The sequence below is a fragment of the Dermacentor andersoni genome, chromosome 10 (genome assembly GCF_023375885.2).
Source record: "Dermacentor andersoni chromosome 10, qqDerAnde1_hic_scaffold, whole genome shotgun sequence".
NCBI lineage: Eukaryota > Metazoa > Arthropoda > Arachnida > Ixodida > Ixodidae > Dermacentor > Dermacentor andersoni.
The window spans coordinates 99,559,411-99,585,573 of NC_092823.1; the positions used below are offsets into that span (position 1 = coordinate 99,559,411).

At 43.4% G+C, this 26,163-nt stretch overlaps 2 protein-coding genes across 2 annotated transcripts in view; both read right to left on the reverse strand.

The window, feature by feature from the left end:
* Nucleotides 1-2,333, reverse strand: part of LOC140213566 (neprilysin-1-like) — a 29,727-nt gene extending 27,394 nt beyond the window's left edge. Inside the window, exon 1 of the mRNA XM_072284795.1 lies at nt 2,124-2,333. The gene's annotated coding sequence lies outside the window, so the exon portion shown is untranslated. The remainder of the gene's footprint in view (nt 1-2,123) is intronic.
* A 364-nt stretch (nt 2,334-2,697) lies between these two features.
* Nucleotides 2,698-24,895, reverse strand: LOC129387912 (neprilysin-1-like). The gene is made up of 12 exons (XM_055077673.2): nt 24,764-24,895; nt 22,820-22,904; nt 20,337-20,384; nt 17,724-17,879; nt 15,619-15,705; nt 12,501-12,700; nt 10,628-10,828; nt 8,692-8,778; nt 7,903-8,030; nt 7,004-7,223; nt 4,089-4,187; nt 2,698-3,529 (listed from the first exon to the last, which is right to left on the reverse strand). The coding sequence occupies exons 1-12, from the start codon at nt 24,770-24,772 to the stop codon at nt 3,419-3,421; spliced, it is 1,431 nt and encodes a 476-aa protein (XP_054933648.2). The 5' UTR covers nt 24,773-24,895; the 3' UTR covers nt 2,698-3,418.
* Between the last annotated feature and the right edge of the window lie 1,268 nt (nt 24,896-26,163).

Sequence of the window (26,163 nt, forward strand, 5' to 3'; positions counted from 1 at the left end):
ATCGTAAATATGTGTGCGCAGTCAAATGTGTGTAAATCACATTAAGGTTTTGCAGATTAAGTGTTAACAACGTGTTTGATTGTGCCACGTGGCCTTTATTAGCTATGGCGTTCCCAATGTCCTGAGATGACTCGGCCTTGCACAAAGTCCATACCTGATATAATTTTGTGGTGAAAGTTTAGCGTTCCTGGCCTAACTATAGAAGTATTTCAATTACTGAACCCTCGTTTTTTCTTCTTCTCTTTTATTAGGCATTGTAGTATGATTACACCAGCCTCGGTGTAGGTTTGCCTGGTTTCCTCGCTGAACTAATCAGAGCACCTTACTTGTATTTTTTTTAATATTACCAGCAGGTTAGGGGTTATTGAAGGTGAAGTTGAAAGTGCCTGAGCTAATAGTGGCTTCTGCAGTAAAAAACGCGTCCAAGGGATCGCGAGCATTATAAATGTGTTTTATAGACAGCGCAGAACTCATTCCGTTGCCCTGGGAGAACTGCGAACGCAGCCGGGATCGAATCTAGCAAAGAAGGGGGGGGGGGGGGGGATGAGTGGCACGATGGCAAGTAATATGGCTAACCAGAATGTCTGTGGTTGACCTCACTGCTCTTGAAAAGCAAATTCATTAACAAGTGCTTGAAAGCGTCATATGCGGCCTAGGTTCCAAACGGACTGGCCATATACGGGCGATATTTTAGAATACGTGATTTAACTATAGTTCTTATTGACTGCTCAGAGCAAACAGTCTCGCTGTAAATTGGGTTGTGATTCTGCAAGGTCACGCAAGTCTGCTGCTTTTTCTTTTTTTGTTGTTGTTGTTCCACGTGGCACACTTCCAGTGGCAGCTCTGCGCGTTCTCCATTGGACGCCATACCGAAGTCACATGCCGTGATCAGTGACATTGCAGGTAGTGCGTGTGACGTATATGTGTTTGTGCGAGTGACTTTGACTCTCCGACAGGAGGCGGGGCTTTCGAGAGAGGAAGGGCGCGGAAAGCTATCATTTGAAATTTCAACTCTTTTTCGCGTCATGCAGTGGTTTTATACTTCGGAGACACGATCCAGGTAAACCCGTAGTCTACGCACCCAGCGTCTCCGTTTGAAATGCCGAACCCAGGTGAGGGGTCCTTTCTCTTGCTTACGTTTTGGCAGTGGCACGGCCGAAACGTAAGCAATTACGCGTATGTCATAGACACCTGCTAGGCCAGTTCGCTATTTTAGATCTCAGATCGAACTGGAGGGCTGTGTCGACTTGAGGAACACTCTGTAGTCGATGGCAAGTTCAGAATGCAACGGACGGCGAAATTCTCATTAAGTAAAATGTGCTTACCTGCTTCAGCGAATCGCGTCATCTGAAGTCCTTCACGCCCCGTCCCCTTCGCCTATCCCAGGCGCTTTCATGTCGAGACGCAATGGTGCTCGTGAGATGCAAGAGATACATGGTTCCACCGCTTTGGTGTACCTTCGAAGATGCGTGCGAGCAGGCTCCAGGGATCGTTAGGCCAGGTCATGTATCCCCATCGATAATCCCTTCTCGAAGTTTCACGAATTCCTTACTTCATCACTGCGTGTTTTGCTGCTGCTGTACCACTGAGTAGCCTCCTAAATGTTGGACGAAACAGGGCCAAGGTGTTTCAGACAGGCTGGCTAGCGTTTTGATAGGAGGACCTACTTATCTTCCACCTCCCTATTTTCCACCCCTATGTCTGAGGCACTCTACCCCCTGTTCATATGACATTTATCCCACAGTGTGTTTTTTTTCATCTGTCGTCCCTCATCTCGACCTTTAAGTAGCCTCCTTGCCATGCCTGCGTCGCCTGTGACGTCGGGAACACGTGGCAGTTTTTCGAACTGCGAACACGTGACCTGACCGTCCGTTTACGTCGTTGTGTCGCCCTCACTTACGGTAACAGACAGCAGGTGCTGCGCGTTTTTTTTTTTCTTTTTCGTGAGAGGAGCTGTGCCTGCCGCTGGCTGCATGTGGGAGCTTTTCTTTTAGCGATGCTTATAGCGTCGGTTTCCCTCTATTCCATTTCTCGCGACCGTTACGCAGGCGTGTGGAAGTTCACGATGTGCTGAAACGATTGCGCTTGGCAGAACTGCCTCGAAGTGACGTCACCGTACTCACGTTGGCTCCGGATGCTCCTCGCAAAGTTGAGAAAGCGCTCTTATAAGAGCGTTTTCTTCGAGTTGATGAGTGATGGAAGACAGCGAGTCATTTCGTCTTAGACTCCCAACCTGTAACGGTTTCCCAAATATTCTTTTTTTAGTCAAAAAGCACAACTATAACTTGAACTTCTTACGTACACTATCTTCTCCATACATATTTGCCTTGCAGTGGTGTGTATGAGATTCTCTGACAGTTCGTTAAGAAGGCCGCCGGAAGAAGGAATTGTTTTCTATCCCCCGCTGGCTACCTTCGCCGCGCCGATGGCGTCTTAAAGGGACACTAAGTAGAAATAATAAATAACTCAAACTGATAGACGCTGTCTGTAACCCACACCGTTACACCCGTAAGGGTGTAAGGGTGTGAACTATAGGCAAAAAGACTTCTCAATCATGTAAATCGTTTTATAATGAATTCTTCATATACAAAACGCCACTTTTCTTAATTTTGTTGCAACAGATTGAATTAAAGAACTGTAGATCAAAGTTCCATTTTCCTTAAATATCGCTCCGAAATCTGTAGGCGCCGGGGCGTTTATATGGCGTCAGAGGTTTCAAAGTACATTTTTTTTATTTGTGCCCGCTGCGGGCTCAGTAAATGTTCACGATTGAAGTTTGCTAAGTTAAGCCTATGGCTCCTCTATAGGAAAGATTCTATTTAATCTTTGCCGACAAAGAATAAGGCCCGAGCAAGGGCCATGAAAATCCATTACTTCAAGGCGCGATGATGCGGGAACTTCAAATCAGCGTCGCCACCTGTATCTTCTTTCTCGTTTTTGAGTTTTTTCTGACTTACTAAGCCTATTTTCCCAGTAAAAATGACTTGTTGGTGCCACTTCATATAGTTCCTAATCTGATGTTTATACTTTTTTTCTTTTTTTACTTATCGTGTCTCTTTCGAAAAATACCACAAAACAGTGCTGTTTGTTATTGTGGTAAATTTCTTAGCATTAGATTATGTTACGACCGGGATTTCGTTTATTCTATGTATGCGTAGAATTTCTACAGATTAGCATTATTCATCCCGATCTTCCTTTCTAACGTTCGAAATGAACAACTGACGCTCGCCCGCCATAAAATATAACCTTACTTTCTTTTTGTTTGTTTTTCTTTTTTGCAGTGAGTCGTATATTTGTTGTGACTTAACGTCGTCGCTTTCGCCGCGTTTTCGCGCGCTTTTTTTTTTCGTGTTTCAGAGTTTCTCGCTCTACAATGTTGTTTCGTGAGTGCAGAGGCCAATTTTTTTAGACAAGTCGGTTATCTAGAAAGGTTTAATTTAAAGAAGCTCGCCTTTTCATATAGTCCATCTATAAAGCTTGTATTCAGCAGCCAGGAGGGGTAACCAACGTAAGGCATCATATTCCTGATCTGCAAAAAGAAAGAAGCAAAAGAGGGAGTCGAGAGGGGAAGGGACGTCGCGAATCTAAAGGAAAGTCAAGTTGCGTTCGACGTATTGACGGCGGTCACGAACAAAACAAAGAACGCTTCGCTAGAATGTAATCGTAAAAAGCTCTATATAATGTCCATCCACGCATGTCGTGAACGAAGTCTCACTTGCAACAAAAAGCACTTTTCGGAATGGCGACAATTGACGGGAGAAAATAGGCAATTATTCAGAGCGTCAAAATGCAAAAATCGTGCAATATGGGTGAAAAAAAAAAAAAAAAACTCGCGTCATTTCCTGAAAAATAAGAAACGACAGCAGTTGCGCGACTTAAATAAAGATGTCCATTAGGAAGAATGTGAGTGACAAAATAGTCATTCGGCAGCCAGCAATTCAAGACGGGAATAGTTTTGGGGCCGCCTTGGTTAGCGTTTTGAATGCAGGGTCTAACTATTCATCTCGTTCGAAGGTCCTGCCGATACACACTGCACTTATCAAAAGTGTGACGCTATATGATGAAAGGAAGTTGAAGCATGTACGCACCTTTTCCATAACCAGTTGCCTTGTTGCCTGATCCGCCCACGGAAGGAACATCACTTTCTCGTAGTACGCTTTCCCGATTGCGTTCAACACGCTTCTCGCCTGCATTAATTTGTGGAAGGTTGTCGAACGCACGAGAAAAAACCTCGGGGTATGAAGTAACAAACTCACGTTGCTCTCGTGTTAAATGTACATGTCAATCATGAAAAGAGTAGCGATCATTTTCTTTTTCTTCAATGTCGTCGTGGGATTCGCTTACGTAACTAGTGATACAAATAATGCCTATTCATATTCGTACACGACAGCTAAAATTGTGTTTACTTAATGATTAGCTGGCCGCCCTCTATAAACTTCTTTAAATGGGTGTTTCAGAAAAATTTCCACGTTAGTCACTGAAAATAGTTGATGTGGTGTTTGTAGCCATTATCATCTCGACTGAAATGTTTATTGTCTGTTCACTGTATTATCTTTTGTTGCATTGAAGCAATAAGTCCCACCAGCGGCTGAGAGCTCCGAAATCTCACTCGGCGTGTTCGCTCATGTATCGCTAGTGTTGTGTTATAAAAGTTAATAATTGACGATAAAACATTAGGTGAACATTGAGATATGTCTTTCAAGGCATTCTATCGGAGAAGATGGTTTGACCTTCGACCCACGGTAAACTGACGACGCGGAATGAAGACGCGTTTATTTTGAAAATTTCTTGTAGTGCGTCGCCATACTTGTTATGATTCGGAACAAATAAAAAAATCGCTCTTTTACTGCGATCCACCTTTTCATGTGCTAAAGAACATAGGCTGATGCGTTAGTTTGTTTTTTATTTATTATTTTAGTTCGTCACAATTTCGTTCAGGCACGGTATGTAAAACAAGACGACACAAACGTTAAACGGAGACTCAATAGTAACAATAATTAGGTTAAATCTTTTTAGTCAATCACGCTCATAAAATAGCACCTTACCTTACTTTATCTTCGCAAAGGCTGGAAAGACTCAAGAATGAATTATTTGTGGTGAAGCCACTCTGATGTTTCGGCAACTACGTGCATGAATAGATTTTGACAGCGTATAACTCTCGGCTCACTTATTTATTTGTAGGTAAGCAAACACTATGTTGCACTGTAAAAGAACCAAAGACTCAACACACTAAGTTTGGGGAATTTCTACTGTGCCTCCTTACAGCTGTCCAAATACGAAAAAAAAAAGAAATTCATTGAAATATGCGACGTCACGTTGACGTAAACCGGCGCCGAAATTTCGGCCTGATATTAAAGGGACTCTGCAGAAAAACATCCTATCAATCTAGGCTGATAAATTATTTTTCAATAACTCTATTTTTGTTTATTTTGCGGTAATAGGTTGATTCCTAGAAAAAAATGAAGGCCAAATTTCAGTTTTTTTTTTTTAATTTCGCGCCGAAAAAGCCAGGGCCCGTACATCAGTGTGACGTCTCAGATTGCAAGGTATCTTTATTAATTTGGCCGTTGTGGCTGATCAACGGTTTTAATACAATAATAAAAGATCTTTTAGAATACAATATACTCGATTTCTTACCGATAATGATTTTTACCACTCGACTACGACGTCGCTTTTCTGTACGCTGTATGCGTCATTCCAATGAATGTATACACTGTGCGCTTCACTTTGCTGAGTGCTTGTACCCTCTGCATTGCGAGAGGGATGAGCCATCGCAGTTCTTGTTTGCTTAGGGGGGTAGGAGCGATTGCTGATGATGATTTTTTTTGTACCACTGGAATGGACGACGGGTTCTTTTTTCAAGGCCATCGGTGGTATGAGCCACTTAAGGCTTTCGCCCTATTAAACTAAAAACGCTCCTACACACGTACACACAAATCTATATAGTTAAAGTAAACCAGGATTAAACACTCAGCGCAGGTGAACTTCGTGCACAAAATGTCAACAAAACAACTTATACATATAACTGCTTAGACAAGGTTTCCACGAAAATTCGTTTGGTCAAACATTGAAGTGGCAAACGCTTGCAGTCAGTGACCAAGTCAAACGAAAAGGAAGAAGTTTCGGAACCCGTACGGGTTCCTTGTTCCCAATGAGGCTGACAAGACGATTAGTGGCATATTAAAGGCTAAGTTTGTGACGTAATGACTGATTGTAGGTCATTGGCATGTTTCCTGCTGCTCGGTTCATGGTCCCGGTTGTCGGTTTGATGAAGGATGACTCAAGAAGAAGCCGCGTTGTCGGATTTCGTTCTTTTCCTAAAATTGCCGCGTTGTCCCAAACAATGTGATGTCCGGACGTATGCGCATGCTGAGCAAGCCAATCATCTGCAATCATTCATTACATCACAAACTTAGCCTTTAAAGTGCCACTGCTCGTCTTGCCTGCCTCATTATGAACAAGGAGCCCGTACGTGTTCCGAGACGTCTTTCTTTTCGTTTGACTTGGTCAGTGACTGCAAACCTTTTTCACATATAACTGCTGTTTGCAGTCGTTGGCTACGCGTTTACCTGAACACGACAGGGGTAGGTCGAGTAAGAAGTCGCGTTCGACCAGCCCGGCTCACAAGCGCTCACATGAACTCGTACGCGACGGGTCGAGATCGCTGCGGCAGCCTAAGTCAAGGCGACACAAAGCACAACACGTCTAGTTAGATCGCTGCTGGATGCAGACCGTCGACCAGACTAGTCCGCATTGACGTGCGTCAAAATGGTCGGACTGGATCGACCCGACCCAACGCCCGTTCAGCCCGATTGGGCAGCGTGTACATGAGCGCTACAGGCAAACTTCAACCCGACACGCCGGCCGGCGACCCGCGTTTGTCAGGTTCACGTAAACGCCCTGATTGAGTTAGGGAAGCCACTGGAGTCTGAGAATTTTTTTTTTCAATCTAAACGTCAGACGTTCACCGTTGAAATGGTACGAAGCTGGTGCAAGCTCTCACCTGCCACTGTTCATCTTCAGTAAATCTGTTCTCTATGTAGAGTCTGCTTATGACTTCAGGCATCAGTTCGTGCAGCAGCGCTTCGCATGCTCCCGTGATGTCTGCGAATTCGTCGACCTTTCTTCCAAGCGTTCGTGCCAGGGCGTCGCGGTAGGCTCTTGAAGAATGCCAGAGAAGGTTGTGGGCTTGGTATGCGCCTAAACTGTTGAATGCGCTGACCCTGGGGAGAAATGCAAGCACGCGTGCGAATGGTTACTATACTCGATTTCGTATACTTGTTTGGTAACGCTGCGGAAGCTATAGGCTATAAAAAAGAAGAAAAGAACGTTTGCACTCTTTTGGACGTGTCCTTGGCCCATAACAGTAATTGCAATTTACCTTGGGCGCCTTTCTTTTCATTAGCGCTGCGAGTCTGGCAGTTCCAATTAGGTCACGAAAGACAAGTGCTTTATCGGCGTGACATGGCAGTATTGACAGGAAAGTAGCAAACGCAAGGTTTTTCAAGTAAGTAAACGCAAACAAGACAGATGACGATCATTTTGCCGGCACAAAGATTACGTCCCAAGTGGTGAGAACCGTCTTTCAGAGTGTGCGCCAGTAGGCCCGTCACAGAACTCAAAGAAGCTTCCACCGATGCCGCGGTAGGGGCGCGAACTCCCGTGAAAGGAGGCTGCTTTGACCACCGCTTGTTCACTGACGGGCCCCTAAATCTAAGAACACGAATGTTTTTGTTTGTTTGTTTTTTCACATGACACTCTCATCGAATTGCCGTCGGACATCAAACCCGCGATCTCGCACTCTGCGGCGGAACGCCGTGGCTACTGAGTTACCGCGGCGGGTAAAGAGTGAAAGCGAGAGAGAGAGAGAGAGAGAGAGAGACTGAGATCTAATCAACTTACATATTTTTGTTGTAGAACTCCACAAGGCCTTTGAAGTTATCGAGAGCAAGAACTTCTATCTTCTCGTTCTCGAGGAGTGTAGTGCCGGCTTTTATGAACTCGCTGTTCAATAGCTTCAGCAAAGACACCTGAATAAAACAAACGACTTTAGAAACAGCGGGCAGAAAAAAAAAGGAAACAGGGCATTACATATGTTAAGATAATAAAGAGAAATCCTTACTACGTGGCGCGTTGAAAGCAAGTCTGTACTTGCGATAGAGTTACCATTGAAAGTTTCTAAGAAGCACAGCGAAATGTTCGTCGCCAAACTCGGGTTTTCGATCCACCTGGCACGCAACTAAAGTGTTCAACTTTCTGCAGGACACCAAACTCGACGAGCGGCACCAGCAAGGCAACTGTCTCGTGTACATAAGCACTCACCACTTCTCCTATCATCATCATCCATCCCAGTACTTTCACTCCCCTTCCCTCTTCTCCAGTGCAGGGTAGCAGACTAGAGCGCACGAACTCAGGTCGACCTCTCTGTCTTTCCTATCAATAATTGTATTCTCTCTCTCTCTTGCGGTGAACTGAGGCTCGCATACGCGGCGTCTGTTACGGACCGATAAAACAGGTTTATGCAGACTTCCGCGGAACCATGGTGCAGCGCCTTCGATGCTACCGTGCCAAAGTGGAGTCCCGCGTACTAGTGGGCCGCAAGTACTAACTCCGCTCCCAGCCCTCAAGTATCCATCCTCCTCTGGCCCCTGTGCCTTGTGTGCACAAGAAAGTTTATTATTTAGTACTTACATTGGATATTCTTCCCTCAATTTCTTTAATCGTCGCTTGTGTAATATGCTCTTCCGTTCGGGGCACGGTCATCGCACCCACTCGCAACTGCAAAGTGAAAGGCAGGAAAGGGAAGAACATTTTTTTTTTCACTACATTGTTACCGACAGCACATTGCGGCATTAGAGTGGGGGGTACATAAAAAAGTTGGATGATGGTTAAGTCTCGCCTTTAAGAGTGGAACGCGATAGCATTCAAAGATCCCCGACTGCTTCTGACGCTTCCCGGGAACTGGAGCGTATGTAACCGCAATGTTTACCGGGATACGCTGGCCGCGAACGCTATGTACAAAGGCGGGCTTTCGGGTAGAAACGCGGCCTCTTGCGCGGACCGCGAAGCGACGGAGGCGAGCGCCAGCTGGAGGTATTGTAAGGAAACTGGGCGTGCCGCTCCGTGGCCCCCGAGACGCGCAAATGGCGGACGCCGCGGCTGGTCTGTGAATTGTAGAAACGCTGGAAAAGGGGTTTCCTTTGAGTTTTCCCGTAAGAGAATTATGTGTTCTCGTATAGTCAAATTACAATCCGAGAGCTATCGTGTATGTAGGTTGTGTGCAAGTCACAGTTCACGATTTTTCCGTGTTTCAGCTTGAGAAATTCAATTAGTTCAGTAAAGTCCTTGCGTCCCATGGAGGGCCTGGGTATGGGTGGTTCAAAAATATTTTCGCCGAAGCGACGACAGACGCCGTCACCGGATTTTTTGCGACACAGGCTCCTTAACGCTTTAGCGTTAATGACAGTTGACAGCGACAAGTTTTATATCTTCAAAGCATAGAAGGGACAGTTCAGTCACAGTGCTGTTATGTTATAATGTGTGATCTGGAATCGCCACACAAGCGCAGCCTTAAATGTTTCTTTTTTCAAACTATTGGAAAGCGGTTTTTAATACTTGCAAGAACGACTACTTACTAAATTGCCTGGGAAACAAAGTGAGGCGGCTAATCGTGGACGAGTGCAGTCTTACTCTGCTCGAACGAATATCTGTCGGTACTCTTTTTTTTTATTCCGTTGTAATTAGGACATGGAATTGCGTCATCGAATTCATGCATTTATTTGATGTACATTTATGTGATTTGATGTGATGACTAGACTGCGCTTGAGGTGCGTTTATTGTGATTCAAATGTGTCTTTTTGTTCGGTTGTAATCCTTGCTTTGAAGCGAAACTTCTTTAAGGAAGTCATACTTTTTACGTAAAGCGCCGACAATCTGTAAGGTTAAAAAAATACATGCCCGAAGGTTACAAATCCGTAACGCTGCACCATAAACGGACATCGCAGTTCTGTAAGACTGCATCGTTTATAACGAGCGTCTCAAGAGGACAAGAAAACTGGTCGAGTTGGAATGCTTATGTTCAGCGCGTACCAGCGCAACAAACAAATGTCTCTCTCGGCGTTTGTTGGAAAAGATGTTCACAGGACCGAAGAGGCATTTTTTTTTTGCCCGCATTGGGTGAATAATCAGGTGCAGTTTATAGAACCGTGACATCGATTTTCTTTATTAGCCCGTTACGAAGTTGTAAGCTTCATTCTTGAGTTGTTTTAAAATTTCGCAATTTTCAAGAACATTCTTCTTTCTTTTTGTTTGTGGTCTCAATTAATAAACTATTTCTGCAGTTACTACACTTTAACCTTTCCCATTAAATGCCACTAATCTCAACGAAACCGGTTCGGTGGCTACCGACAAAAGGAAACCATTTCTCCGTTCCCGTGTCAGTACAGATAGCAGGTGCCGCGCTAAAACTCCATTTTAAACTTCACGAATCGTTCAGTCATCCTGCTGGAATGTGAACGCTCGGCCTTGCTCTTCGCAGCAGAACGTCATGGCCGCTGCCGAGCCACCTATGTGGGTGAGCGTATACGCGGATAACTTAGAAATGACTGCACAATGCAAGAGCGCGTACCTTGGCCAATTCCTCTCGAAATTCCGCCACCGTGTTTGCGTACTGCTCCAAGTGCTCGTCCGTTGCGTCTGACCTGAGCATTCTCGCCGTGGTCTTGAGTGCGCTGCGGTGCAGCGATTCCACGTCGCTGGCGTTAGCAGAGCTCCACAGGAGGGCCAAGAAGTGCCAGGAGTAACGCGCCCCCCAAGGTATTGGTCCCAGCTGAAATAGGACGCAGCGAAAAAAAAAAGCTTTAACGTACGATGAGTTTTCCACTAAGAGCGGTATAGCCTCCAATAGCACGGTGTGTTGTGAACATCAAAAGTGTTCTACAGTGAACGAAAATGGTCTTGAGCACGTGTGTGGGACCCTTCAGGGTCATAGTAAGTATCTAAACAGTGCAATCAATGTACCCTAGCAATACACTTATACGGTCTATTGACATAGCGAAATATTTAGCGCGCACAATTGACTAGGACACAGTAAAGGGGGACACATGAGCGCTTCCCCCTTCAATGTGTCCTTGTCAATTGTGCGCGCTAAATATTTCACTATGATTTCGTACCAACTCGCCCAACTATCAGTTCTGCTGCAGTCTATTGACACTTTACAGGTGCCATGCAAACTACTTTGCCTTCGTAAAAGTTTGCTGTTGTTGTTGCTGTTGTTGTTGTCGTCGTCGTCGTTGTTGTTGTCGTTGTTGTTTATTTGTTTGTTTTACTGCGAAAGCCAGTCATTAAGAAGTTTTAGAAAGGGGACACCCAAGCCTAAGGTGCCCTGTATATGCTTGGATACCATTACACGAATAGCGCCTCATACCAGCTCATGCACGGAACGCGAACGGATTCCTAGAGTGTTGGTTCGAACTTGGCATAGAGTTAGATGTGTCCGTTCGGTCGCCCGTTGGGAAAAGCCAAAACCTGTACCGCCATGTCGTAGAAAGCGCACCGCTAGGACACGGGGGGATTCCCCGAATCGCGCAGTGCGATGCGTAGTAGTCAAAAAGAAGAAGACGAAGAAAAAGGAAGGAAGGGTTCTTATTTTTCTCACAGAGAGTAATTCCTCATATATGTCCTTATTTACAGGACAAATCGAAGCGCAACACCGACACGTTTCCAAGTTGATTTTGTTGCCGGGATTATTTCGAAACTAGTGGTAGATTCAGGATTCCTGCTACACACGTGGATGTACTTCGAAAGCTGACTTCAATGTTGCAATGTCAGCGTTTTCCCTGAGAGAAAAAAAGAAATGTATATATTTCTGATGTTTTACGTGAGAATGCGACCATCTGATGGCGCGATCTAATGAGGCACGCGTAATTAAGAACTACGGGATAATTTTGGCTACTTGTGGTTTCCCGAGTGTAAGTACACGAGTGTTCTAGCGCTTCGCTCCCACGAGAAAGTGGTCACCACTGCCGGCGTACCCACGACCTCGAGCTTAATAATACAACGCCATAGCCAGTAAGCTACCACGGCGGTTGACATTGTCCTTGTAAAGTAAAAAAGGAAGGCGTATTACTAAATATTTGTTAACAGCTATTCCGTGGTTGTGTCACGATTTCTGATGTTCAAGAGCTTTCTTCTCCAGCCGCGAAATCCTTTTTTCTTTTCTTTCTGTGGAACGCGTATGATATTTTCCTCGTCGCTTCTCGCTACTTTCAGATGTGTGACATTTTTTTTTTCATTTCACAATCCAGCTTGACTAACTTTTCCTCTCCCATACGCCTGTCATGCCCCTGTATGTTTTTTTAATCACTGCAGTAATATTTCTATACGCGCTTCGTTCGAGGGATCTGGTATGTACGAACAGCCCTAGATATAGCCCTATATTGGGCTGCAGCATACGCAACTAAGCAAGAACATCACTTCTTGAGATCTTCTGAGGTCCTTACCAATATTGTGCGTCGACCAGCATTGTTCACCACAACGTCAAGCTCGAAAAATGAGGACAGCCCTGTTTTCTGAAGCACTTCGTCGAAACTCTGAGGCTGCCCTTCCTTATCTGCGCCAGCCGAGAGTAGCGGCCAGCGATCAAGACCCCTCTTGGCCAGAACCTGCGCGATGGCCGCCCTCTCTTGTTCTTCGTTCAGCACTGTTGGAAACCGTATCGGATGGAAACAGAACAAAGAATATGGTCATCAGTCAGACAGTCAATCAATCAATCAATCAATTGTTCATCATGGTACACAGGATCAGCTACGGAGCTTTCGAGCTTAAAAAGCAATGCGCAAGGCAAAATGTACAGAGAAGGCAAATGTGGTAGACAAAACAATGCAAGATAGAAAAACAAATAAGAAAACAAAAAACGAGGAGTCGGGCGTAGAAGTAAGTTAATCATACACCATGATTATTTACATATTTATAAAACAGATAATGAACTCCAAAATATGTTATGATAATAATAGTAATTTATTTAACGTGCCCAGGAACAACACTGAGGTCTGAATGCTGGTGCACAGAGAAACAAAAACAAAACAGGTGGAAATGTATAACAATTACAACCAGAAAAAAATGAACGAGAACAAAAACAATAAAAGACTGGATAAGCATGTTACATAATCATCAACAATGGAGCAATAACACACACTTAAGAGATACGGAGTAAATATACTGAAGTAGATAGAAACTATAAGAAGACATGTGAGAGGAGTGAAGCTAGAAAGAAGGCTCGTGAGAAAGTACGAAGCTCGAAACATAAGGAATAAAACATGAATTTGAAATGTATCAGCATGGAGAAAATGGCAGTTGTGCGCTGACAACTTGCCCATGAGCACAAATTCTAATTGTCGCAGAGACGTGGAAGGTGACAGTTGATGTTTAAATAAATAGGCAGTTGGGAATATGTAATAATAACAATAATAAAATTAATAATGATAATGATTAATTGCCATTTGTAGTGCTTCACGCAACATATCGGACCTCTCAATGCCAAAGATCAGCGAAATTGGTGGGAAAAAAATAATGGCAGCAAGAAATACTGTATCTTAGTGATAACTTATCCATACCTCACGTAGCAAAATAAATGGTAGCAATACACCTGACAGTAAAAGAAGCAAACTTGCTGAAAGAAAAAGGGGAGAGGAAGAGTACGTCAAACAGACGAAGCTTAACAACAGATTAGCAATTCTGTTAAAGCTACACTTCAGCAAACGAAACCTTAAGGGATACTATGAATATTTGTGGAACATAGGCGCACCTTCTAGCTTTGCCATGTCTTGTTGTTCAGTGAAGTATCGTCTAGCGTGGGACATTCCGCAAAGCTCGAAGAGCAACGCAATAGTTATGTGGGCTTTTACAGCTAAAAAACAGCAAAGCTTATGATGCGCCAGGCACATACATATCCATGCTTGAGCTCGTACTTCCAGAAATGTATAGTAATAGCAACAACGTTCAGGTGCGACGTTTTAGAACTTCGTTCCGGTTCGGATGAATAAAAGCTTTCGAAAGTTCACGAGCTGATTCGCTACATTGAACCGGATTTGCGCCGAAAACTTCAGCTTCCCGGGTAGTGGGCAAGCAAGATGTTGCACATTGACGGATTGCCCATATGCACAAATTTTAACTGTCACAGTCACGTGGAAGGTGGCAGTTGATGTTTAAATAAATGAGTATTTTTAGAGTAACAAATAGTTATCTTGAATAATACCGATATCGTTTACTGTCGGTATTGTCCTGCATGCTTTGACCATTCTGTTCCGAATAGACAACAATTAGTATATTTCTTTCGGTTCAGATTCGTTTTGTATTCAGGCACGTTGCAATAATACGGAGTCGGGTTGCGCGTTCAGTTCCTGCCAAAATTCTAGTTCGGGTTCACCGTTCTCGATTAGGGCGCGAGTTTTGTACGACACCCTGAATAATACCCGACGGTGAAGCAGAGCGGCGGGACGAACACAAGCAAGCAAACACAACAGAACTAGCACTGTAATGACAACGCCTTTATTACACGCCACACAATACTGCCGAGGCCATATTCAGTTCCGGTTCCAACTGAGCCTGTTTTCGTAATTGTCGACAGTACTGAAACGCAGCTTCTTCATTGCAGACTTGCATTATTCGTCTGTTTACTAAGAACGAGAGAATGTTCGAAATGACCTATAAGGGTCTATAAGGGTCAATAAGGGTGGTTGTTGTTTAATGCTTGCGCGATTCGGGAACTTTATATTCGGATTTCGCGGACATTCGTTTACGGCCGAATAGTGCAGGACAACCGATATCGGTTAAAGCAAGATGTCCTGAATGCTGTTTCACCAGGGGCAACCGGGCCAGTAATAATGAGGCACCAGTTTCGAAGATAATATGCGGAGCATCTTATTATTATTTTTGCATGTACTCCTGCAATTATCTGATCAAGAATGTTGTGTCCTTAAACAGCCTAGAGATTTGTTATCTAAATTTCGGCGTAATAGCGTAATATCGCATCGTGTCCTTGGTGGACAGATCAACGTTTGCATTGAAGTGACGTATTCTATTTTTTTTTTCTTTCTACATATGACAAGTATCTGGCGTTTGATTCATTAATCAAAGCAGCGATATATATATATATATATATATATATATATATATATATATATATATATATATATATATATATATATATATATATATATATATATATATATATATATATATACATATATATTTGTATTCAATTCACAAATTCCGGTGTCAGAGCTCTCTCTTTTGTCGTGCAAGCCGTTCTAATTAAGAGTCATCCGGTGCTCTCTAAAGTGCTCCTAATTCTAAGTACACGGGCGTTCTTGCATTGCTCCCCAATCGAAATGCGACCGCTGCGCCCAGGTATCGAACCCAGGACCTCGTACTCGGCAGGAGAATGCCGTAGCCACTGGAACACCGCAGCGAGAGCTGCTGCAACTATCGGTCGACAGACCAATGTCGTATGCCTGACATGCAGCCTGTTATGGCGTCTCTCTCATAACCCCTGCTCAACAACAACAATCAGTCACGCAACGAATCAATCGATCAACCATCCGCCGCCTTTGCACTTACCACTGTTCAAGCACACGTGGTAGGTAACGGCGGCTTTATCCCTTGCACTTTGGGCTTCCGTGATGTTTGGCAGGCGTCTAATTATCCCTGGTTTAGAAAGATAACCAAGCAAATATAAAGCTTATTTATTTATTTATTTATTTATTTATTTATTTATTTGAAATCGTGGCAACGTATGCAGTATGTTGCGACTTCCTCACTGCGATAAGTTATTAAATTAATTAAGGATGACAACAGACGAAGTGAAACAACCTTTCAGCTACGTCACTGTTCGCAACCAAACCTGACGAACCTGACGACGAATATTTCTGGTTATTAATAAAAGAAGACGGATTCGAGCTAAAGTAATTTTCGCCGACGAAGTTTTATAACGGTAACGCGTGCATCACAATTTGTGTTACTATTCGCAATACGGTTATAATTTTGCTTACTTTATTTATTTCCTCTGACATGGTCTAAGAGAAATTCGAGACAAAAGGCGAGCAATGCTTGACGCTTTTTCGGCCCCCTTTTACATGAACACGCAATAATTTAGCCGTTGAGAGTTCGGGCAAACGGATTCTGCACATTTAGAATGAAAATGCAAGTGCACAACTTGGCACAGTTAACAACAGTTCGGTTGTAACTCAACAAGCAGTACAAAACTGCAAATAAAGAGGTCAGAAAAATAAAATTACAATTTACTTTATTTCAATATGCTTGGTAATAATGATAACTAGCAATAATAGGCCCAGGGGTAGAGGAATAACTACACAGAAACTACACACACATGTTTGATGCAATGAACTCAAGAGTACACAAAGCAAGATCAGTGTAAGCACGAAAAAAAAGAAACATGCCATTGTATAAGAACACTCGAACAAATATCACTTAACTATTTTTATTGTTGAGCTTAGCGGGCTTACTGCAAGTGCGCAATTGAAAGTAGACTGCATTAAAAGCAGGATATCACTTGACAGAGACTCTGTGTCTTGCAACTTGCACCTGTTTCGAAACGAACGCACTAAACATCTGCGGCAAAGTACACTGCGGTTCCAGTCAATGTTTCTGCATTGTGGAAAAGAAATACACACCAAGGAAGTGCAGAGAAAAGACGGGGAATGCGGGAGATGGAAATTCAAGACGATGAGCAAAACGTGAACAAGGTGAATGCAGGAGCCAACGTTTCGACAAGTGGACTTAAGGCCTTGAAGAAGACAAGTCCACTTGTCGAAACGTTGGTTCCTTGCATTCACCTTGTTCACGTTTTGCTCAACACCAAGGAAGTGGTTATTTGAACAGGAATGATTCTACGGCACATCTTGAGTCTGCTATTTGTCAGAACTGGTGCTAGGCACAAAGACATTCCATTCTAAGTTCGACTGTCTTTCTCTTTCTTGAGGCGAACACAGTTACGTTTAAGCCGCAGGGACAGCTTAACGTTCCAATTAACACTGATTTACCAACACTGAGAAAGGAGCCCTAATGAGTGTTAATTCTATAACATCAAAACTTTTTGCCACAGATTTTGTACACGTAGTCATCGAAACCAATGTTACAAAGCTCAGGATTTTTGTTAAACAAATATTACTTCATTACAACTCTGCTTCACTTCCGCCATTGGGACGCCTGTCTAAAGTGAATAATTACGAATGTATTAGTGAAATGTTATTTGTACTTTATACAATTAATTAAATAGAAGGAATTTTTTATGCACTTTATACCAAGCTCCTCTGCCATGTATGTATGTATGTATGTATGTATGTATGTATGTATGTATGTATGTATGTATGTATGTATGTATGTATGTATGTATGTATGTATGTATGTATGTATGTATGTATGTATGTATGTATGTATGTATGTATGTATGTATGTATGTATGTATGTATGTATGTATGTATGATTCTCTTTTATTTACCGGATTCGTCGACCTGTGATTCCACCCTTTTTTCATTCTTCTTTTACAACTATGAAATAAATGTTTTTAAAATAGAGGTGGCCTCTTTCTACGGACAAAATTACTCTAGCGGTTGTAATAGTATGCAGAAAAAATTTATAATTGGAAACAAGAATGAACTTCAGATCCGTTGTAGAAAGCAACGTCTACAGCACCGTCGGTGTACCTGAAATTTCGTTTGCGACTTTCACCCGCAGCTGGTCCACATGGCTGGGCGTGTGGGCGTCAGTGGTGTTTCGCTTTAGGTAAGAGCTGCAAGCGTAGGCGTAAAAGTCGTCGCAAGGGTCCCTGCTCTTGTCCGCGTGGTCCAGAATAAACATGGCTGCAACATTGAGACCGTACACGTACGTAAGACCAACGTCACAGAATAATCAATTGCTCTCAAGGAAGCGCACGATTGCGCTCGATGTGTCACACGTACCCCAGTACATGTGAGCGTACTGGGGTGATTAAAGATTGTCGTTATCTCCCCCCTCCCCCTCGACAATAAGCTGCAGTGACGTAGGGAACGTTCTTTTCCAGAAGCGCTGTGATTCAATGCGGATCAGGCATTAACAGATCAGCGGTCGAGATAAGCACGAAATGTTTACACTTTAGAGTACTGGTGAAAGAAAACGCAGGAAAGAGATCGATGAAGCTGGCATATCAACAGGCATAGATAACTTTACAGTATACAAATAGATGTTTAACTGAAAAGAAGGAATACAAGGTAGAGATAGACAAAATGATAGACTGCAGTAAATGCTCTAAAACCTGATTAGCTCAAGCAGGTTAGGTCCCTATACTTGCCACCACCCCGCTTCCCAGATGATGCTAGCATCTAACACAATGGCCTCCGAGATCACTGTGCTAACATTTACTATGCTGAAATTTTTTAATTTGAATTACTCACCACGGAGGAAATAGTGACGTATATGTCTAAGCACGACTAATCAGTCAATTTTTGTGGCACAGCGAAAAAGTAACGGACTCATGCCGGAATCTAAACAGCGAGTCCAGGTTGTGAGTATCATTACATCCATTTATTTGCAACAGAACTGCTTGTTGACCTAGTTGGTGCTTGCTAAAAGACATGTTTTTGCCGCAATTGAACACACACAAAAGGAAGACACATTTATGTTCCTTGCCAGGCGAAGTTGTGTCGCAGCAGTCGTTTTATAAATCAATCAATGTTTATTACTGTGTCCCTGTAGTAACAACTTCTTGGTCTTGCTAATGGTGCACTTGGCAGAACACGTGGATATACAATAGTTCATTATGGGACTGTGTACAAGTTTTTGAGAGATAAAACCAGAGTCCTAGATGGTAAAGGACACTGAAAAACAAGAAGACTATATGGTTTCGTTATATAAAACCGTAACGGCTATGTACAACTTATTGGCTAAGAGAAGACAAGGTTTCCTATAATATATACCTATGAAGGACATATTGCCCAAAACCAAAAAATGGAGGGATATAAATAATGATGATTACGATGATAATAACATTTTGCATCAGAAATAATAGGGGGACAAAGAGCAAGACCGCCAGAATAAAGGCTTCACCAGCTCTCCCCTCCCCAGAGAAAACATGTATCTATATTTTGTTTTCATGCCCAATTTTTATTGTATATACCACACCAAGATTGTTAAATACATGCACCCAACAAAAAAGCGATCCAATCAGTCACAGAGGCTCATAAAATGCGTACAAAAATCAACAACGTAAGCATGTATCGACGCAAAGCCTGCATAAGGATGTATCAGGGCCAACTACACGGCGATAAATACAAAAAAAAAATTGTAAACGTGCATAAAGTACGAGACGAGGAAGTATTCGAGACGAGTGAAACAGAACAATCTATTCGCGTCTTTCGTTGCATAGACATATTAGAGTGCGAAAATCCTGACAGCCACCTGGGCACATGTACAACCATGGCAGAACTTGTTCTCGTGCTAGCCAGTTCATAGTGAAAGCACAACAGTAGCGTCATGGTCGTCCACCTTTCTTATGTCTGTAGTGTTAACGGTACAGCTTTTCTTTGTACTATACATGCATGCTGGCGTTCACGACAAGAAATAATATACGACACGCGGTAAACGGCACTTAAAAGTCGAATTTGTTGACTAGAGTGAGCTCTTCATATGCGCGCACATTTAGGCATAGTTTTCGATCATCAAAAATAGCGATATTGGCTGTGATGAAAGGCTTCGATGGACTACCAGAGTTAAACTGCGGTCATTACATGGTCACCCATAAACCTATCATCATGATCATATTAATGCAAACTGCAGGACACGAAAACCTCTCCCGCTGATTTCTCCGTTTAGCTTTTTATCGCATCAGGACCCTCCAGCCAGTGTATGCGAATATCTTAATCTCACATCACACTAATCTGAATTCTGTACTCTCAAGTTCCTACTTCCGCTGTCTGAATGCTAGCCTAACGCTTATCAGATGTTTTTCTTTGTGTTAAGTGTGACTTCTATCTCTACCACTCATTTTCTTTTCTGAAGCTCTACTTTGGCAATGTTAAATTGTGCCATATTGTAGAATTACGTCATCCCGTCGTTTGGAGCCAATCAGAGATCGCGTAGTTGCCCTGTGAGCCACTGAGAGAGGACAAGATGTCAAACGGAACAAAATGGCGGAGTTTTACAACATTCAGCATTGCACTCCAGGCGTAGGGTAAAAACCGGGCATGCTTCCATTTGGAATGCTTGAGTTCTCGCTCCTTGGTTCACTCTATAGTACATCCAAAGTTACCTATTCATTTACCTTTATTGCAGGCTGTGCTTACCTTTCTCATTACAGGCCTTTGTTTTGCATATTTCCGTTTCCATCATCGCTGCAGAAAGACAAAACAGAACAGAAAGAAAGTGTGTCATTAGGTCGCTCATTGAGAGTAAGATGATGCAATGGAAATTCACGGAAACGGTTATAGCGCGTCGACGTAACGAATGCCGTTCGAAAATCTGCATTCTTTAACAAATTATGCGGAACACATATCTTACTTGGCAATTTGACATATACAGATAGCTAATTAAAAATTCGCTGACATTTCATTTTTCACAGGACACTTGTAGAAACTGTGAAATTGGAGCTGAGTAGTAGTGAAATGTCAGCTTGGCGGAAATTCTGAGACCATGTGGGCACATCAGATATTCGTTTTTAGAATGTACTGCGAAATATAACATTCCAGGTAACAGTTTCCTAAAAGCTTTCGTCTAGAAATATGCGACAATATTAAATACCAATACGTATTTTTCGAGATTTCCTGAATGAATATGAGAGTGGCGTTAGACGAAGGATTTCTGTTAAGCAGACATTCAATACTTCTTATGGCTCATAATTCCTAATTCGAACACACGTCCTAAAGTAAATCAGCAGTTATTTGCTGAATACATTGATTAGCTATTACCTGAACATCGTGAGTTAAGGGGCAGGCAATTGCTGTCTTTTCCAGACATCATCCTGAAATAACGTAATAGCGCTGCTTTCAAAGTACTTTCAAATTAAACAAAATTACGATGGTCCAAAGCACAATGTGGGAATCTAGTGAAATGAAGCTTTCGTGAAGTGGGTCCGTGCACGCTATGAAAGCGTAATGCGATACGTACAATTGTCTTTATTGTCACTTTACGAAACGTGTAATCTTGTGTAATGTTTATGCTTCCGCAACCCATAAAAATGTCGGGCCATTTCTACGTTTATAGACTGCGCCGTTCACGAGATACGCCGAAATGCTGACAGCAGTCTGTGCAAATTGTAATTCAGTGCAACGTGTCATGCCATATGCAAGGTTCATGTTTGTGCACCGCACAGGTCGCAACTTTATTGTCGGGCAATTTTAGAGCGCAGCTCTTGGCGTCCTGCGGTGAGCTTTGGCGTAACCGAGCGAACGAGCACAGCGAATGGTGAAAGAGCGAACGCCGGGACATGAGGCGGGAAGCGGAGGATGAGGGCGTGCAGAAAGCGTGAGAAAAGCGTCGCACGGCGACGATGGCTACGAGATGGCGCCAAAGTAGCGCGCGTCGTCTGGAAGGTCTGTCTGCGGTGCGGCTGCTGTAAATCACGCGTCGGCTCTCGCTATCTCCATATTGGCGAGCCAGTCGCGCCACACTTCACTCCGTTTGCAACGTGCCGCACGAGACGGATTGTCCGCGCCTGCAAATACATCGCGAAATGAAAACACGTATAGAGTTGCGCTCAAATTTCGCATTAGAGAGTATCGTCATCGTCGGTGAGCTATCTTATGTTTATGGAATACGGCCTTCACGAAATATGCCGAAACACTGACAGCAGTTAATGCGAAGTGACATTCTATGCAGCATGTAATGTCATGTAAGGTTTACGTTTGTGCCCCGCACAGGTCACAACTTTATTATCATGCAGTATTTATGTTCATGGAGTACGGCTTTCACGAATATGGTCATTTTTTATGTTTATAGACTACACCGTTCACGAAATGTGCCTGAATGCTGACAGCAGTTCGCGCGAATTGTCATTCCGTGAAGCGTGTAATCTCATGCAAGGTTTATGTTTGTGCACCGTACAGGTCACAGCTTTATAATGTCGTGCAATGTTCACGATTATAGACTACACCATTAGCTCACACGGCATGCCGAAACACTGACAGCAGTTCGCACGAATGTACACTACGATACGTTGACGTAACGGTGTGACAGGGACGAGGACGAGGCATTGTAGAGTAATTCACGTTGATATGTGCACGCGGAGAGAAGCACGTGCGATGCGAATGAACTGTGGTGAGGATGACTGTTAAATTCGCCCATTTCCTTCCAGCGTCTGCGGCACACACGCACACACGCGCGGCGCGCACACACGCGCGTGCTATTGCGCTAACGGGCTCTTAACGCGCATGCGCGGGGCAGGGCAAAGAGCTGCTCAGAATTTGAACGATAGAAGTAAGCGGGGCGCTTGTGCGAGGAAACAGGTTCAATCCCACCATCGGCCGCGTGTTTTCTTTTTTAATTCTTTATGTGAGCTATTTGGCAGGACAGCAGAAGAACCCAACAGCGTCCAGCATCAGACTGGGTCAGAAAAGTCGGGAGGGTGAAATCAGAAAGTTTCGGTTTATAATCACGTGGTGTGATGATTACGTAAGGTGTGTGCATGATCTAACGATTAAATGGGAAAACGGCGCATAGGTCACAAAAACGAACTCGCCGCGCAACTGCGTCGACGGCAGCGCCACCCTGCGGATATTACCTCCACTCATCACCAGGGAGTGCTCTGTAGAGAAAGAAACTTGAACCTTACCGCGACTCGTTCCGCGTAATTGTGCTGACGAGATGCCGTTGCAAAGCACAGCAATCAAAGGAGCAACGCAGGCAATATTGGTTATCTGGAATAGAACACCACCATGAAGATGTGGAAATCAGACATTGGCTGATACAGAGGGAGAAAAAGTGCTGTCTCAAATTATTCGTTCGCACTGCCGGCAAGCTAAGATGTCTTATGGCAAGTTTGACGGGCGAGACAATCGCCACCAGCGTGCGAGGTTAGTTTGGCCTGCATTATGACACAACAACGACAGCGGCAACAATAACAACGTCGACAATTTTAGTGCACACGTCGTGTTATGAAGTACAGCAAGTCTGCCAAATTATGATCCACAATATTACTGTGGGGGTATTCTGAGAGAGTCCACCTAGTGGGCTGTCCATTTCGGCCACTGCTGATTGGCTAGGGCCGCTCGTCTCCTCCTCGCTCGTACAGTTGCATCCAATCAGCAGCGGCCGAAATGGACAGTGCACTGGGTGGACTCTTACAGAATACCCCCCTCCCCCCCCTGGTGTGTGCGAGTCATTCCTCCAGATTTAGTTTTTTAAGTTCAGTTTGCATCATGTCACTGCAGTAGCTCGTAAAAAGCGAAAATTTTGTAAATGATGTACCGAAGTTAAGAATATATCGCGGTAGGGGTGTTCATAAGACAATATGGACTGGCAAATATTACAGGCCGGGGAACGACAAAACTACAAAGAAATGAACCACGAACATATGCGCAAATAAATACATGATAGCCAATGTAGCAATAGTAAATACAATCAATTTAGTTTATCACTCTGATAACAAACTAACGAATGACACGAAGTGGTTTCTATAGCAATGCATTAATTAAAATAATCTCATAAATGCTGCAATTTTTTTTGCTAGCACATTGAATAACGCAAAAGGATAAATATGTAAATAGTTTGTCCTTTTATAATAATTGGTAGTGTATTCTAACGTATTGTTAAAGAAAGTAGGTGAGTTGTAAATCTACCATAGTTCCTTTTTATCTTGGTTCTAAGCACACAGAAAATAAGGTAGGTTTAACTTTTTTGAATTATTGACACATCCGATGTAAACATCATTTTTGGTGAGCCTATACAGTATTATCGATAGCTTATGATGAAATAATCGATGCACTGGTAGAACATGCACATCTGAAATCATCAAATCAGCGGTAGAACGCTGAAATTTCAAAAAAGTATAAAATCTGATATGCAATATCTGCACTGTTTAACAACATACATGTAATGTTGCCTGCAAACGCTTGCGTATGCTTAGCCCACGTCTGTGGGAATTTCACTTATTTCCACCTTAAAAGCCGTTTGGTATTAGTCCTTTCTGATCCGACTTAGTTGGCATTGAAGTGCAACTTTTATATTACGTGCATCTGAACGACAAAAAACAGGAAATAGAAGAAAGATCTGACTGAAGCTTTCATCGTTGCATAGAAGTTGCATAGTTGCATCGTTCATAATGCTGTGAAATATTGCTACAAATTGTTAAAAGATCATTTTTTGTGTCATCCAAGGCAGGTTGCATGCATTAGGAAGGATACAGGACGAAAGCATAACCTCATCGTGATGCAAAGCATACAGACGTTTGTAAAATACCAGGGAGGGGCCCACTCATCCACGGTACAAAGTCAACACATTATGTAATTAGCATTGCTGACACTTTTTTCCGATAATATATATCTTTGCTTGTTTTTCTAGATGTCGGATATTTCCCGCGAAACATTACGATTCTTAATGGGATCACTGTACCGGAAAGTTACGTACCGTCCTTTAACTTTAGTGCTCAACGTTCCGCACTTCAATATACAGAAAAGCCACTTCCCGAGTGCTACGTATCACGTGACAATATAATGGAAGAAGTTTGAGCTGTATTAACAGTATGCCTGTCGTTAGCTTTTTGTTGATGCATACTTACCTTCATCATGAAGAGTAAAGAGTTGCTTCGGCTTCTTAATTCAGGAAAGGACCGAGGCAGCTGTTCGCAATAGCGCTCAGCAAAATTGACGACGCTGTGTGTGCGATCGGAAGCAGCGGATACGAATGAGAAATTTCTGGTCGATCGTGCCAGAAGGCACCTACTATGCCGCGAGAAAGCTGAAGCGTCCCGAGTAAGGTTTTAGAAAAACAGACAAGCGTAAGAAAAAAAAAATGCATCGTGCAAGGAGCCGTTTGAGTTGGCGCGAGAATTTATCGTATCGTGTTACAACAAGACGTGCGCTTATAAGACGTAGCGGTATACAGGGTGTCCCACGTAACTTGAGCCAAGAATTTGAAGATGAAAAGCACGTCGGAAGCGAATTAAACCGCACGCATACTATTTGCAATAGCCTCTAGTAACTCAGGCATGCTTTTGCTTTCCCCATAACTCACTAATTAAATTTAATTACTCAACTTCTTAATTATTGGATGAGGACCCGAAGTATGATACGCAGATTTGTAGAGCATCTTCCGGAACCACCGATCAAGTGGTTTCCTGCACGATACGTCTCACATAGTCCTTTTCTCTGGGTTGCAAAGAAAGACTGCGAAATATGAAAAAAAGCGACGGGACGGAGCGCTTACGCAGTGGTATCATGCTGCTTGCTCTCAAGCGTGCGTTCGGTGAATAAGCTCGGCTCCTGTCGGATGACGGCGCAAATTCATCCTGCTGGCCCAGCGCTGCCGAGGATTGGTCCATTGAAAAATATTTATTTGCTGAATATTCGTAGAACTCGTGGGTGGGCCGCCTAGTCCGGTAGTCCGAGGAGAAAAGAACGTCCTGCAGCTTCCCCGTCGCCAGTCACGATGCAGCCGACTTTGTTCACCGAACGCGCGCATGAGACCAGCACGATACCACTACGCAAACGCTCCGTCGCGTTTCATATTTCGCGGGCATACTTTGCAACCCGAAAAAAAATCAAAAGGACTGTGTGAGACGTATCCTACAGGAAACAACTCATTCGGTGGTTTATGAAGGTGCTCTACAAATCTGCTTATCCTACGTGAGGCCTCAGCCAATAACTAAATAGTTGGACAATTAGACTTTATTAATTAGCGAGTTATGGGGGGAAAAGAAACTGCCTGAGATACTATAGGCCAGTGCAAATAGTATGCTCTCGGTTCAATTCGTTTTTGACGCAGCTTTCATTTTTAAAATCTCGGCTGAAGTTACATGGGACACCCTGTATATCCCTCTTACAGAAATGTGCCTTCAGATGACAGTCCACATTCCGTTTAATCCCATATCACATCTCCCCCACTATATTTCGGATTAGTTGTCATCATCATCATCATCGACCTACTTTAAGTCCACTGCAGGACGAAGACTTCTCCCTC